We start from the raw sequence: 13761 nt of genomic DNA on the forward strand, positions 1-13761 counted from the left end.
CTCACTCCCCGGAAAATTGGGACTCTCCTCTTCCTATCTGATAGTTCTGACACTGATGGAAGTGGAAATGAAGACGAATTTTACGGCTTTGATCAGTTAGTGACCGAAAAGAATGACCAGGATATTGATAATAGTGCAGAAAACCCTGACGATCCTCAACCTTCTACCTCTGGTGTGGGCACTCGTGACTCACGGTCGGTTGTTCCTCAACGCAAGAGAAAACTAATATTTTCGCGTGGCCAGGCCTCTGACTTCAGTAATAATGATGATAGTGATGTGGATTGTGATTTTATTGTGCTCGACGATCATTCGAGTAGTGATAGTGAGGAATCATATTCACCAGTGAAGCGTCGGTATGTTCGCCGCCGCATGCACTCGGGTAGTGTACCCTATGCTGTGCCCAGGGGACGGAGTACATCCCGGAGTACATCCCGTGGCCCTACACCAGTTTTAGGTAGTGATAGTGAGGATGATGTGGCTACACTTGGCATGGATAGACCACAGGCATCAGTGGATGGTGTTAGTGGTGATGGTAGTGGCACTGCCATGCGTGACTCACTAGCCCAGGGTGGGACCCACGCTGTTGACTCGTCAGTTCAAGGACAAAGCGGAGCGTCAGCCACCAGCCCACCACAACCACAACCACCCGCACAACCAGCCTATGATGTCCAGTATCCACCAGCAAACCGTATGTGGGATTGGCAGCAAAATCCCAATTTTGTTCCCAAGCCTCACCACTTTGATGACTCTCAAAGTGGAATTCTACCTACATGTCCCCTTGGAACCATGGCCAATGAACTGGAATTCTTTGAATTATTCTTTGACCAGCCATTGATGGAAACTATTGTCAGGGAAAGTAATAAGTATTTTGAGTACACCATGGCAAATACGATCTTATCACCACAGTCAGGACTACACAGGTGGAAAGAGACGACTGTTGCAGAAATGTATTTGCTTTTTGCAACAATAATGCTTATGCCTCATGTGTATAAGCATAATATAAAAGCAAACTGGTCCACAGACCGGCTAATTTCTACCCCGGTCTTCAGTGAAATCATCCCAGTGAACAGGTGTGTGTGTGTCTGTGTGTGTGTGTCTGTGTGTGTGTGTCTGTGTGTGTGTGTGTGTGTGTGTGTGTGTGTGTGTGTGTGTGTGTGTGTGTGTGTGTGTGTGTGTGTGTGTGTGTGTGTACGTACTCACCTAGTTGTACTCACCTAGTTGAGGTTGCGGGGGTCGAGTCCGAGCTCCTGGCCCCGCCTCTTCACTGATCGCTACTAGGTCACTCTCCCTGAGCCGTGAGCTTTATCATACCTCTGCTTAAAGCTATGTATGGATCCTGCCTCCACTACATGTGTGTGTGTGTGTGTGTGTGTGTGTGTGTGTGTGTGTGTGTGTGTGTGTGTGTGTGTGTGTGTGTGTGTGTGTGTGTGTGTGTGTGTGTGTGTGTGTGTGTGTGTGTACTCACCTAGTTGTACTCACCTAGTTGAGGTTGCGGGGGTCGAGTCCGAGCTCCTGGCCCCGCCTCTTCACTGATCGCTACTAGGTCACTCTCCCTGAGCCGTGAGCTTTATCGTACCTCTGCTTAAAGCTATGTATGGATCCTGCCTCCACTACATCGCTTCCCAAACTATTCCACTTACTGACTACTCTGTGGCTGAAGAAATACTTCCTAACATCCCTGTGATTCATCTGTGTCTTTAGCTTCCAACTGTGTCCCCTTGTTACTGTGTCCAATCTCTGGAACATCCTGTTTTTGTCCACCTTGTCAATTCCTCTCAGTATTTTGTATGTCGTTATCATGTCCCCCCTATCTCTCCTGTCCTCCAGTGTCGTCAGGTTGATTTCCCTTAACCTCTCCTCGTAGGACATACCTCTTAGCTCTGGGACTAGTCTTGTTGCAAACCTTTGCACTTTCTCTAGTTTCTTTACGTGCTTGGCTAGGTGTGGGTTCCAAACTGGTGCCGCATACTCCAATATGGGCCTAACGTATACGGTGTACAGGGTCCTGAACGATTCCTTATTAAGATGTCGGAATGCTGTTCTGAGGTTTGCTAGGCGCCCATATGCTGCAGCAGTTATTTGGTTGATGTGCGCTTCAGGAGATGTGCCTGGTGTTATACTCACCCCAAGATCTTTTTCCTTGAGTGAGGTTTGTAGTCTCTGACCCCCTAGACTGTACTCCGTCTGCGGCCTTCTTTGCCCTTCCCCAATCTTCATGACTTTGCACTTGGTGGGATTGAACTCCAGGAGCCAATTGCTGGACCAGTTCTGCAGCCTGTCCAGATCCCTTTGTAGTTCTGCCTGGTCTTCGATCGAGTGTATTCTTCTCATCAACTTCACGTCATCTGCAAACAGGGACACCTCAGAGTCTATTCCTTCCGTCATGTCGTTCACAAATACCAGAAACAGCACTGGTCCTAGGACTGACCCCTGTGGGACCCCGCTGGTCACAGGTGCCCACTCTGACACCTCGCCACGTACCATGACTCGCTGCTGTCTTCCTGACAAGTATTCCCTGATCCATTGTAGTGCCTTCCCTGTTATCCCTGCTTGGTCCTCCAGTTTTTGCACCAATCTCTTGTGTGGAACTGTGTCAAACGCCTTCTTGCAGTCCAAGAAAATGCAATCCACCCACCCCTCTCTCTCTTGTCTTACTGCTGTCACCATGTCATAGAACTCCAGTAGGTTTGTGACACAGGATTTCCCGTCCCTGAAACCATGCTGGCTGCTGTTGATGAGATCATTCCTTTCTAGGTGTTCCACCACTCTTCTCCTGATAATCTTCTCCATGATTTTGCATACTATACATGTCAGTGACACTGGTCTGTAGTTTAATGCTTCATGTCTGTCTCCTTTTTTAAAGATTGGGACTACATTTGCTGTCTTCCATGCCTCAGGCAATCTCCCTGTTTCGATAGATGTATTGAATATTGTTGTTAGGGGTACACATAGCGCCTCTGCTCCCTCTCTCAATACCCATGGGGAGATGTTATCTGGCCCCATTGCCTTTGAGGTATCTAGCTCACTCAGAAGCCTCTTCACTTCTTCCTCGGTTGTGTGCACTGTGTCCAGCACTTGGTGGTGTGCCCCACCTCTCCGTCTTTCTGGAGTCCCTTCTGTCTCCTCTGTGAACACTTCTTTGAATCTCTTGTTGAGTTCTTCACATACTTCCCGGTCATTTCCTGTTGTCTCTCCTCCTTCCTTCCTTAGCCTGATTACCTGGTCCTTGACTGTTGTTTTCCTCCTGATGTGGCTGTACAACAGTTTCGGGTCAGATTTGGCTTTCGCTGCTATGTCATTTTCATATTGTCTTTGGGCCTCCCTTCTTATCTGTGCATATTCATTTCTGGCTCTACGACTGTTCTCCTTATTCTCCTGGGTCCTTTGCCTTCTATATTTCTTCCATTCCCTAGCACACTTGGTTTTTGCCTCCCTGCACCTTTGGGTAAACCATGGGCTCATCCTGGCTTTTTCATTACTCCTGTTACCCTTGGGTACAAACCTCTCCTCAGCCTCCTTGCATTTTATTGCTACATATTCCATCATCTCATTAACTGGTTTCCCTGCCAGTTCTCTGTCCCACTGAACCCCGTTCAGGTAGTTCCTCATTCCTGTGTAGTCCCCTTTCTTGTAGTTTGGCTTCATTCGTCCTGGCCTTCCTGCTTCTCCCTCCACTTGTAGCTCTACTGTGTATTCGAAGCTTACAACCACATGGTCACTGGCCCCAAGGGGTCTTTCATATGTGATGTCCTCGATATCTGCACTACTGAACTTTGACTCTTTCTTGTCCTCCCACTTATTTGTTATTCCATCAGCGTTTGTGTACCATACCTTCAGTTTCCTTTCCAACACTGTGGTTTGGGGGGCCTGTGAGGGTGGGAGACCTGGTGGCATACTGTGGGGTTCTATAGCTTGGTGTTGGGTGGAGGCTGTGGGTATGGATTGTAGGGTGTGTTGGGATGGTGTGATAGGTTGTATGGTTCTGAGAGTAGTTGTGTGTGTGCTTGCCCTTGTGTGTGTGTGTGTGTGTGTGTGTGTGTGTGTGTGTGTATGTGTGTGTGTGTGTGTGTGTGTGTGTGTGTGTGTGTGTGTGTGTGTGTGTGTACTCACCTAATTGTACTCACCTAATTGTGGTTGCAGGGGTCGAGACTCAGCTCCTGGCCCTGCCTCTTCACTGATCGCTACTGGATCCTCTCTCTCTCTGCTTCCTGAGCTTTGTCATACCTCTTCTTAAAACTATGTATGGTTCCTGCCTCCACTACTTCACTTGCTAGGCTATTCCACTTGCTGACAACTCTATGACTGAAGAAATACTTCTTAACGTCCCTGTGACTCGTCTGAGTCTTCAGCTTCCAATTGTGACCCCTTGTCCGTGTCCCCTCTCTGGAACATCCTACCTCTGTCCACCTTGTCTATTCCCCGCAGTATCTTGTATGTCGTTATCATGTCTCCCCTGACCCTTCTGTCCTCCAGTGTCGTCAGTCCGATTTCCCTTAACCTTTCCTCGTACGACATTCCCTTGAGCTCTGGGACTAGCCTTATTGCAAACCTTTGTACTTTCTCTAGCTTCTTGACGTGCTTGACCAGGTGTGGGTTCCAGACTGGTGCTGCATACTCCAGTATGGGCCTAACATACACAGTGTACAGTGTCTTGAACGATTCCTTATTAAGGTATCGGAACGCTATTCTCAGGTTTGCCAGGCGCCCGTATGCTGCAGCGGTTATTTGGTTGATGTGTGCCTCCGGTGATGTGCTTGGTGTTATGGTCACCCCAAGGTCTTTCTCCCTGAGTGAGGTCTGTAGTCTTTGTCCACCTAGCCTATACTCTGTCTGCGGTCTTCTTTGCCCCTCCCCAATCTTCATGACTTTGCATTTGGCTGGATTGAATTCGAGAAGCCAGTTACTGGACCACATGTCCAGCCTCTCCAGGTCTCTTTGCAGTCCTGCCTCATCCTCGTCCGATTTAATTCTTCTCATCAACTTCACGTCATCTGCGAACAGGGACACTTCAGAGTCTATTCCTTCCATCATGTCGTTCACATATATCAAAAATAGCACTGGTCCTAGAACTGACCCCTGTGGGACCCCGCTCGTAACAGGCGCCCACTGTGATACCTCTTCACGTACCATGACTCGTTGCTGCCTCCCTGTCAGGTATTCCCTTATCCATTGCAGTGCCCTTCCTTTTACGTGTGCCTGATCCTCCAGCTTCTGCACTAATCTCTTGTGGGGGACTGTGTCAAAGGCCTTCCTGCAGTCTAGGAAAACGCAATCTACCCAACCCTCTCTCTCTCGTGTCTTACTTCTGTTACCTTGTCATAAAACTCCAGGAGGCTTGTGATACAGGATTTGCCTTCCATGAACCCATGCTGGTTTTCATTTATAATCTTGTTCCTTTCCAGGTGTTCGACCACTCTCCTCCTGATAATCTTCTCCATGACTTTGCACACAATACATGTCAGAGACACAGGTCTGTAGTTTAGTGCCTCGTTTCTGTTTCCTTTCTTAAATATGGGGACTACATTAGCTGTCTTCCATTTCTCAGGTAGTTGCCCAGTGTCAAGGGATGTGTTGAAGATTGTGGTTAGAGGCACACACAGCATCTCTGCTCCTTCTCTAAGGACCCATGGGGAGATGTTGTCCGGTCCCATCGCCTTTGAGGTGTCAAGGTCACTTAAGAGCTTCTTCACCTCCTCCTCAGTTGTTCGTATGTCATCCAACACTTGTTGGTATATTCCCTTTTGATGTTCCCTTCTGTGGTGTCTTCCCACAGCCCTTCCTGTCTCTACTGTAAAAACTTCCTTAAATCTCCTGTTCAGCTCCTCACATACCTCCTGATCATTTCTTGTGAGTTCTCCACCTTCTGTCCTTAATCTGATCACCTGGTCTTTGACTGTTGTCTTCCTCCTGATGTGGCTATACAACAGTTTCGGGTCAGTCTTGATTCTCGATGCTATGTCATTTTCATACTGTCGCTGGGCCTCACTCCTTACCTGTGTGTACTCATTCCTGGCTCTGCGACTGATCTCCCTATTTTCGTGTGTTCTCTGCCTTCTGTGCTTTTTCCATTCTCTATTGCACTTTGTTTTTGCCTCCTTACACCTTCGGGTAAACCAGGGGCTTGTTCTGGTCTTCCCGTTGTTACTGTTGCCCTTGGGAATGAACCTTTCCACTGCCTCCTTGTATTTTGTTGCTACATATTCCATCATTTCATTTACTGGCTTTCCTGCCAGTTCTCTGTCCCACTGGACCTCCCGCAGGAAGTTCTTCAACCCTATGTAGTCCCCTCTTTTATAGTCAGGCTTTTCCCATTCTACTCCTGTTATTCTCTCCACTTGCAGCTCTACTATGTATTCAAAGCACAGAACCACGTGGTCGCTAGCTCCTAGGGGACTCTCATACTTGATGTCCTCAATGTCTGAGCTGCCCAGGGTGAACACAAGGTCCAATCTTGCTGGTGTGTGTGTGTGTGTGTGTGTGTGTGTGTGTGTGTGTGTGTGTGTACACTCACCTAATTGTACTCACCTATTTGTGGTTGCAGGGGTCGATTCATAGCTCCTGGCCCCGCCTCTTCACTGATTGCTACTAGGTCCTCTCTCTCCCTGCTCCATGAGCTTTATCATACCTCGCCTTAAAACTATGTATGGTTCCCGCCTCCACTACTTCACTTTCTAGGCTATTCCACGGCTTGACTACTCTATGACTGAAGAAATACTTCTTAACATCCCTTTGAATCATCTGAGTCTTCAACTTCCAATTGTGACCTCTTGTGTCTCTGTGTCCCATCTCTGGAACATCCCGTCTTTGTCCACCTCGTCTATTCCGCGCATAATTTTATATGTCGTTATCATGTCTCCCCTGACCCTCCTGGCCTCCAGTGTCGTCAGGCCGATTTCCCTCAACCTTTCTTCGTAGGACAATCCCCGTAGCTCTGGGACTAGTCTTGTTGCAAACCTTTGCACTTTCTCTAATTTCTTGACGTGCTTGACTAGGTGTGGATTCCAAACTGGTGCTGCATACTCCAGTATGGGCCTGACCCGTGTGTGTGTGTGTGTGTGTGTGTGTGTGTGTGTGTGTGTGTGTGTGTGTGTGTGTGTGTGTGTGTGTGTGTGTGTGTGTGTGTGTCTGTCTGTCTGTGTGTGTGTGTGTGTGTGTGTCTGTCTGTGTGTGTGTGTGTCTGTCTGTGTGTGTGTCTCTGTCTGTCTGTGTCTCTGTTTGTCTGTGTCTCTGTCTGTCTTCCCTTGGTTCACAGAATGTACTGACTTGTTGATGCCCTTGATTTTGGCTGAAAGGTCTAAATGGCCCTAAAGATGTTGCAACCCTTTACACACGAACACCAAGGCACTACAGCATCCTGGTGTTGGAGTTTTAGGAAAATACTGATTATAAGTCTTAAAGTAAGCGAGAGACTTTCGTTTTTCTTTTTAGGTTACCTTGCCTTAGTGGGATACAGCCAGATTGTTAAAGAAAAAAAAGTCAAAGTCAATGCACAAAAGCCTTCCTCAAGTTATTTTGTAGTCACTAGTGCTAAATCTTTCTTTCTACTTTCAACACACCGGCAATATTCCAACTAGGCGGAGTGACCCAAAAGGAAAACCAAAAGTTTCTCCTTTTATATTTAGTAATATATACAGGGGACGGGGTTATTGGCCCCTTGCTCCGGGCATTTTAGTCACTTCTTACGACATGCATGGCTTGAAGATTGAGACACTTATGCAACATATGAGAATCTTTATTCAGGAAACGTTTTGCCACACAGTGGCTTCATCAGTCCAATACAAAGCAGAAGGTGCAAGGAGAGGAGGAGTTTGAGGTAATCAGTCCCTCAGCCTGGAGTCAATGTGTTCAGTCCATCAATCTTGTAGAATGTTTACCTGGAGTTTACCTGGAGAGAGTTCCGGGGGTCAACGCCCCCGCGGCCCGGTCTGTGACCAGGGCCATAGACATGGCTTATATAATGCATGGCTTACAGAGGAAGAATTCTGTTCCATTTCCCCATGGAGATAAGAGCAAATAAGAACAAGAACTAATAAGAAAATGGAAGAAAACCCAGAGAGGTGTGTATATATATGCTTGTACGTACATGCATGTGTAGTATGACAAAAGTGTAAGTAGAAGTGACAAGACATACCTGAAATCTTGCATGTTTATGAGACAGAAAAAAGACGCCAGCAATCCTACCATCATGTAAAACAATTACAGGCTTCCGTTTAACACTCACTTGGCAGGACGGTAGTACCTCCCTGGGCAGTTGCTGTCTACCAACCTACTACCTAGGACTAGTGCTAATTTTTTTTTTAACACATCGTTCGTCTCCCACCGTGGTAGGGTGACCCAAAAAAAAGAAGATCCCAAAAAGAAAATATTTTCATCATTCAACACTTTCACCTCACTCATACATAATCAATGTCTTTGCAGAGGCCCTCAGATACAACAGTTTAAAAGTCAGCCTCCAAACTGCCAATATCCCAAACCTCTCCTTTAACCCTTTGACTGTTTTGGTCATATATATACGTCTTAGGAGCCACCGTTTTTGACGTATATATACAGTGGACCCTCAACCAACGATATTAATCCATTCCTGAGAGCTCATCGTTAGTCAGAATTATCGTTAGTCAAGTTAATTTTCCCCATAAGAAATAATGGAAATCAAATTAATCCGTGCAAGACACCCAAAAGTATTGAAAAAAAAATTTTTACCACATGAAATATTAATTTTAATACACACAAACTGAAGATTACATGCACAGTTACATGACACTTACCTTTATTGAAGATCTGGTGATGATTGATGGGATGGGAGGAGGGGAGAGCATTGATCTTCTTAGTGTTTAGAAGAGGAGTGGTATTAGGAGGCAAAAACCTTACCTTAATGAAGCTCATGTCCCTAGAAAGTCGCTCTGCCAAGTCTGAAGGATGGCCAGGAGCATTGTCTAATACCAGGAGGCACTTAAGGTCTAATTTCTTTTCAAATAGGCAATTTTTCACATTGGGGGCAAATGCATGGCATAACCAGTCATAGAAAAAGTCCCTAGTGACCCATGCCTTACTGTTTGCCCTCCACAGCACACACAAATTAGCCTTGACGACACTGTTTTTCCTGAACACTCTGGGAGTTTCAGAGTGAAACACCAATAAAGGCTTCACTTTGCAATCACCACTAGCACTGGCACACATCAACAGAGTAAGCCTGTCTTTCATAGGCTTATGTCCTGGGAGTGCCTTTTCCTCCTGAGTAATGTACGTCCTGCTTGGCATTTTCTTCCAAAACAGGCCTGTTTCATCAAAATTAAACACTTGTTCAGGTTTCAGTCCTTCACTGTCTATGTACTCCTTGAAGTCCTGCACATATTTTTCAGCTGCTCTGTGGTCCGAACTGGCAGCATCACCATGCCTTATCACACTATGAATGCCACTACGCTTCTTAAATCTCTCAAACCAACCTTTGCTGGCCTTAAATTCACTCACATCACTAGTTGCTGGCATCTTTTTAATTAAATCGTCATGCAACTTTCTAGCCTTTTCACAAATGATCGCTTGAGAGATGCTGTCTCCTGCTAAGTAAGTAAGTAAGTTTATTCAGGTATACACAAATACAGTTACATAGAATTATCATACATAGCAGCATATGTGCAGAAAACCTAGGATAACCCAAAAAAGTCAGACAGAGTGACTTATCTGTTTCTCGTTTATCCACACCAATAACAGTCTCTCAACATCTTCTATCACTTGCGATCTCAGTTTCGAAAACATAGTTGCACCTTTGGCAAGAACAGCTTCCTTGATTGCCGTTTTCTTGCCCACAATAATAGCGATGGTTGATTGGGGTTTTGTGTACAGCCTGGCCAGCTCGGAGACATGCACTCCACTTTCAAACTTAGCAATGATCTCTTTCTTCATATCCATAGTAATTCTCACCCTTTTTGCTGTAGGGTTGGCACTAGAAGCTTTCTTGGGGCCCATGGTGACTTATTTTGCAGGTGCAATCACTAAAAAGGCTGTGATAATATGAAATGTTCCGATTGTATGCTTGGAAGCGACCGCGGTGGCTGGCTGGCTTGTAAACACTGGCCAGAAGTGGACGCATCTCAGACGGAACGAATAGTGTTGGTTGAGTTTTTTAGCGCTAATCGAGGCAAAATTTTTGCGATAAAATGTATCGCTAGTCAGATTTATCGTTAATCGATGCCATCGCTGGTCGAGGGTCCACTGTACTCATAAATTCTAGCAGCTTCAAATCAAGCAGGAGAAAGCTGGTAGGCCCACATGTGAGAGAATGAGTCTGTGTGGTCAGTGTGCACCATATAAAAAAAATCCTGCAGCACACAGTGCAAAATGAGAAAAAAAAAACTCCGACCGATTTTTTAATTAAAATGCCGAATTTGTGGTCTATTTTCGTATAGTATTTATGGTTGTATTCTCGTTTTCTTGGTCTCATTTGATAGAATGGAAAACATATTATAGAAATAGAGGTGATTTTGACTGGTTTTACTATGTAAAGAACCTTGACATGGAGCTCAATATAGAGGAAATGTTTGATTTTTACCGATGTTCAAAAATAAACAAATGATGTCATTTTCCAATAAATGTTCAAGTAGCCATTCTAATATGCAGTCATGAATGGGTTGACATTATTTATACAATATTACAATATTGTAGTAGTCTGCATAACAGTAAATCTTCTATTTTTTGTTTATTCAAAAATTCAAAATAGAAAGCAAGAGTAATATCAGTGAGGCCTGGAGACATGACTGATGAACAAAGAAAATGTTATTTTAGAGCCAGGTATGTCTGCACTGTTCATTCTGGACCCTATTTTGAAATTGTTATATTTTTTAATTTTTGTGAAATTGGCCAAATTGCAAATTTCTGACCATGTTATTGGGTAGTTGAAATCGGTAAATGGGGAGTTTCTTGTACTCAATCGATAGAAAAAATGGAGTTCTAAAGAAATAGCTATAAGTTTGGTCAACTGGAACATTGTAATTAGCTGAAAATATGGCTCAAAATGGGCGAAATCGCCAATTCATAAATATCGCCGAGGTCGCTAACTTCGTGAGAGTGTAATTCCATCAGTTTTCCATCAAATTTTATTCTTTTGGTGTCATTACAATTGGGAAAAGATTCTCTATCATTTCATAAGAAAAAATAATTTTTTTTCGGAAATTTTGCGACACCATTAGACACCTCAGAATTTGGGGTTGTGACAGTCAAGGGGTTAAAGTGCAGGCATTGTACTTCCCATTTCCAGGACTCAAGTCCAGCTAACAGGTTTCCCTGAATCCCTTCACAAAATATTACCATGCTCACACTCCAACAGCTTGTCAGGTACCAAATACCATTTGTCTCCATTCACTCCTATCGAACACGCTCATGCACGCCTGCTGCAAGTCCAAGCCCCTCACCTACAAAACTTCCTTTTCGAGGACAACCCCTACCCCGCCTTCCTTCCCCTACAGATTTATACGCTCTCCAAGTCATTCTACTTTGATCCATTCTCTCTAAATGACCAATCCACCTCAACAACCCCTCTTTAGCCCTCTGACTAATACTTTTAGTAAATCCACACCTCCTCCTAATTTCTACACTCCAAATTCTCTGTATAAAATTTACACCACACACTGCCCTTAGACAGGACATCTCCACTGCCTCCAACCATCTCCTCGCTACAGCATTTGCAACCCAAACTTCACACCCATATAAGAGTGTTGGTACTACTATACTTTCATACATTCCCTTCTTTGCCTCCATGGATAACATTTTTTTGTCTCCACAGATACCTCAACACACCACTCACCTTCTTTCCTTCATCAATTCTATGGTTAGCCTCACCCTTCATAAACCCATCTGCTGATATGTCAACTCCCAAATATCTGAAAACATTCACTTCTTCCATACTCCTCCTCTCCAATTTGATACCTAATTTTTCTTTATCTAAATCATTTGATACCCTCATCACCTTACTCTTATCAATGTTCACTTTCAACTTTCTACCTTTATGCACTCTCCCAAACTCGTCCACCAACCTTAGCAATTTTTCTTTAGAATCTCCCATAAGCACAGTATCATCAGCAAAAAGTAACTGTGTCAACTCCCATTTTGTATTTGATTCCCCATAATTTAATCCCACCCCTCTCCCCAACACCCTAGCATTTACCTCTTTCACAACTCCATCTATAAATATATTTAACAACCATGGTGACATTACACATCCCTGTTTAAGACCTACTTTTACTGGGAAGTAATCTCCCTCTCTTCTACACACCCTAACCCGAGCCTCACTATTCTCATAAAAACTCTTTACAGCATTTAGTAACTTACTACCTATTCCATATACCTGCAACATCTGCCACATTGCTAAATATATCAATTAAATAAACATCGCAAAGCCATAAGACTCTGATGATGAAAATAGTGCCAAGTAATTACATACCCAGAATTTCAGCTTAGTGTGCTTGAAACATAAAATGACCATCAATGGCAACAATAAAATTATTGCACATGAATAGCCTGCAACAAGTATATAAAAATCTAGTGATAAAGATATATGGTAGCTGTGAATTTACAATTACAAGAAAGCAAGAATTTACCAGAATAACGTCGAATATGAGATGTTGGGACGGATGGGTACGGCCAGGAAAAGTCTCTATGTATTTGCTTTAATGATGCTACAAAATCATCAACACGAGCAGCTCTACTCCGTTCTCTTCTTAGCCATGACACTAATGGAAAATCCAAATGTGCTGCCATTGTTCCTAGATCTCGCAGACGACACCCAAGTAACAGTTTCTGTGGATAATCATAAAAGAATGCATTTTATGTATTTGAAAATACAGTGGCACCTTGACTTATTAGTTTAACTCATTCCGTGACCGAGCTCGTAACTCAATTTGCTCATATATCAAATCAATTTTCCTCTTTGAAATTAATTGAAATGCCATTAATCCGTTCCAGCCCCCAAAAAACCACCCCAATTTTTTTGCCATAAACTCTATCACTTAATCGCTTAACTTATTTGCTACACTCTTCACTACTCCACCCACCACCTTCACTACTCCACCCACCACTATCACTGCTCCACCCACCATTATCACTACTCCACCCACTACTATCACTACTCCACCCACTACTATCACTACACCACCCACCACCATCACTACTCCACCAACCATTATCACTACTCCACCCAACACCCTCACTACTCCATTCACCACCCTCACTACTCCACCTGCCATCATCTCTACCCCCCACCATTATCACTACTCCATCCACCACCCTCACTACTCCACCCACCACCTTCACTATTCCACCCACCATCTCTACTACACCCACCACCATCACTAGTCCACCCACCACTATCACTACTCCATCCACCACCATCACTACTCCACTCACCACCATCACTACTCCCCCACCACTATCAGTACTCCACCCACTGAAGGAACCTCTGTGAGGCAGGTAAATATCAAGAAGGCCTTCGTTAATGTTTCTGGAAAAACTCGAGTGTTGAAATGGAGGTTACCTCTTCCTTGGATTTATACGAGAGCCAAACAAAGGACAAGGTGCCTCACTACAATCTGGGGTTAGTGTGGGAGTATTATCTTTCCAGTTATGTCTTGGAAGTGCATGTGGGATGGGACAAAGTACCTGACATTCCTCTGGATACAGAGTTGGATATGACTTCAGATATGCTGCCAACTAGTGGTGGCGTATCTGAAGCTCGCTTGTAATTCGGATTTTGGCTCGCAACTCAAAGCAAAA

At 44.5% G+C, this 13761-nt stretch overlaps 1 protein-coding gene across 5 annotated transcripts in view; it reads right to left on the reverse strand.

Moving 5' to 3' along the window:
• The window catches only part of Rich (Guanine nucleotide exchange factor subunit Rich), a 253655-nt gene that overhangs the window by 70935 nt on the left and 168959 nt on the right, over positions 1-13761 (reverse strand). For all 5 annotated transcript variants that reach the window (XR_011391807.1, XM_070083585.1, XM_070083584.1 and 2 more), the window contains one exon: positions 12591-12789. Coding sequence is in view for 4 of the 5 variants with exons in the window: in XM_070083585.1 (XP_069939686.1) it covers positions 12591-12789 (199 nt within the window). In the remaining variant the exon portion in view is untranslated. The remainder of the gene's footprint in view (positions 1-12590; positions 12790-13761) is intronic.

The sequence above is a fragment of the Cherax quadricarinatus genome, chromosome 10 (genome assembly GCF_038502225.1).
Source record: "Cherax quadricarinatus isolate ZL_2023a chromosome 10, ASM3850222v1, whole genome shotgun sequence".
NCBI classification, from domain to species: Eukaryota; Metazoa; Arthropoda; class Malacostraca; order Decapoda; family Parastacidae; genus Cherax; species Cherax quadricarinatus.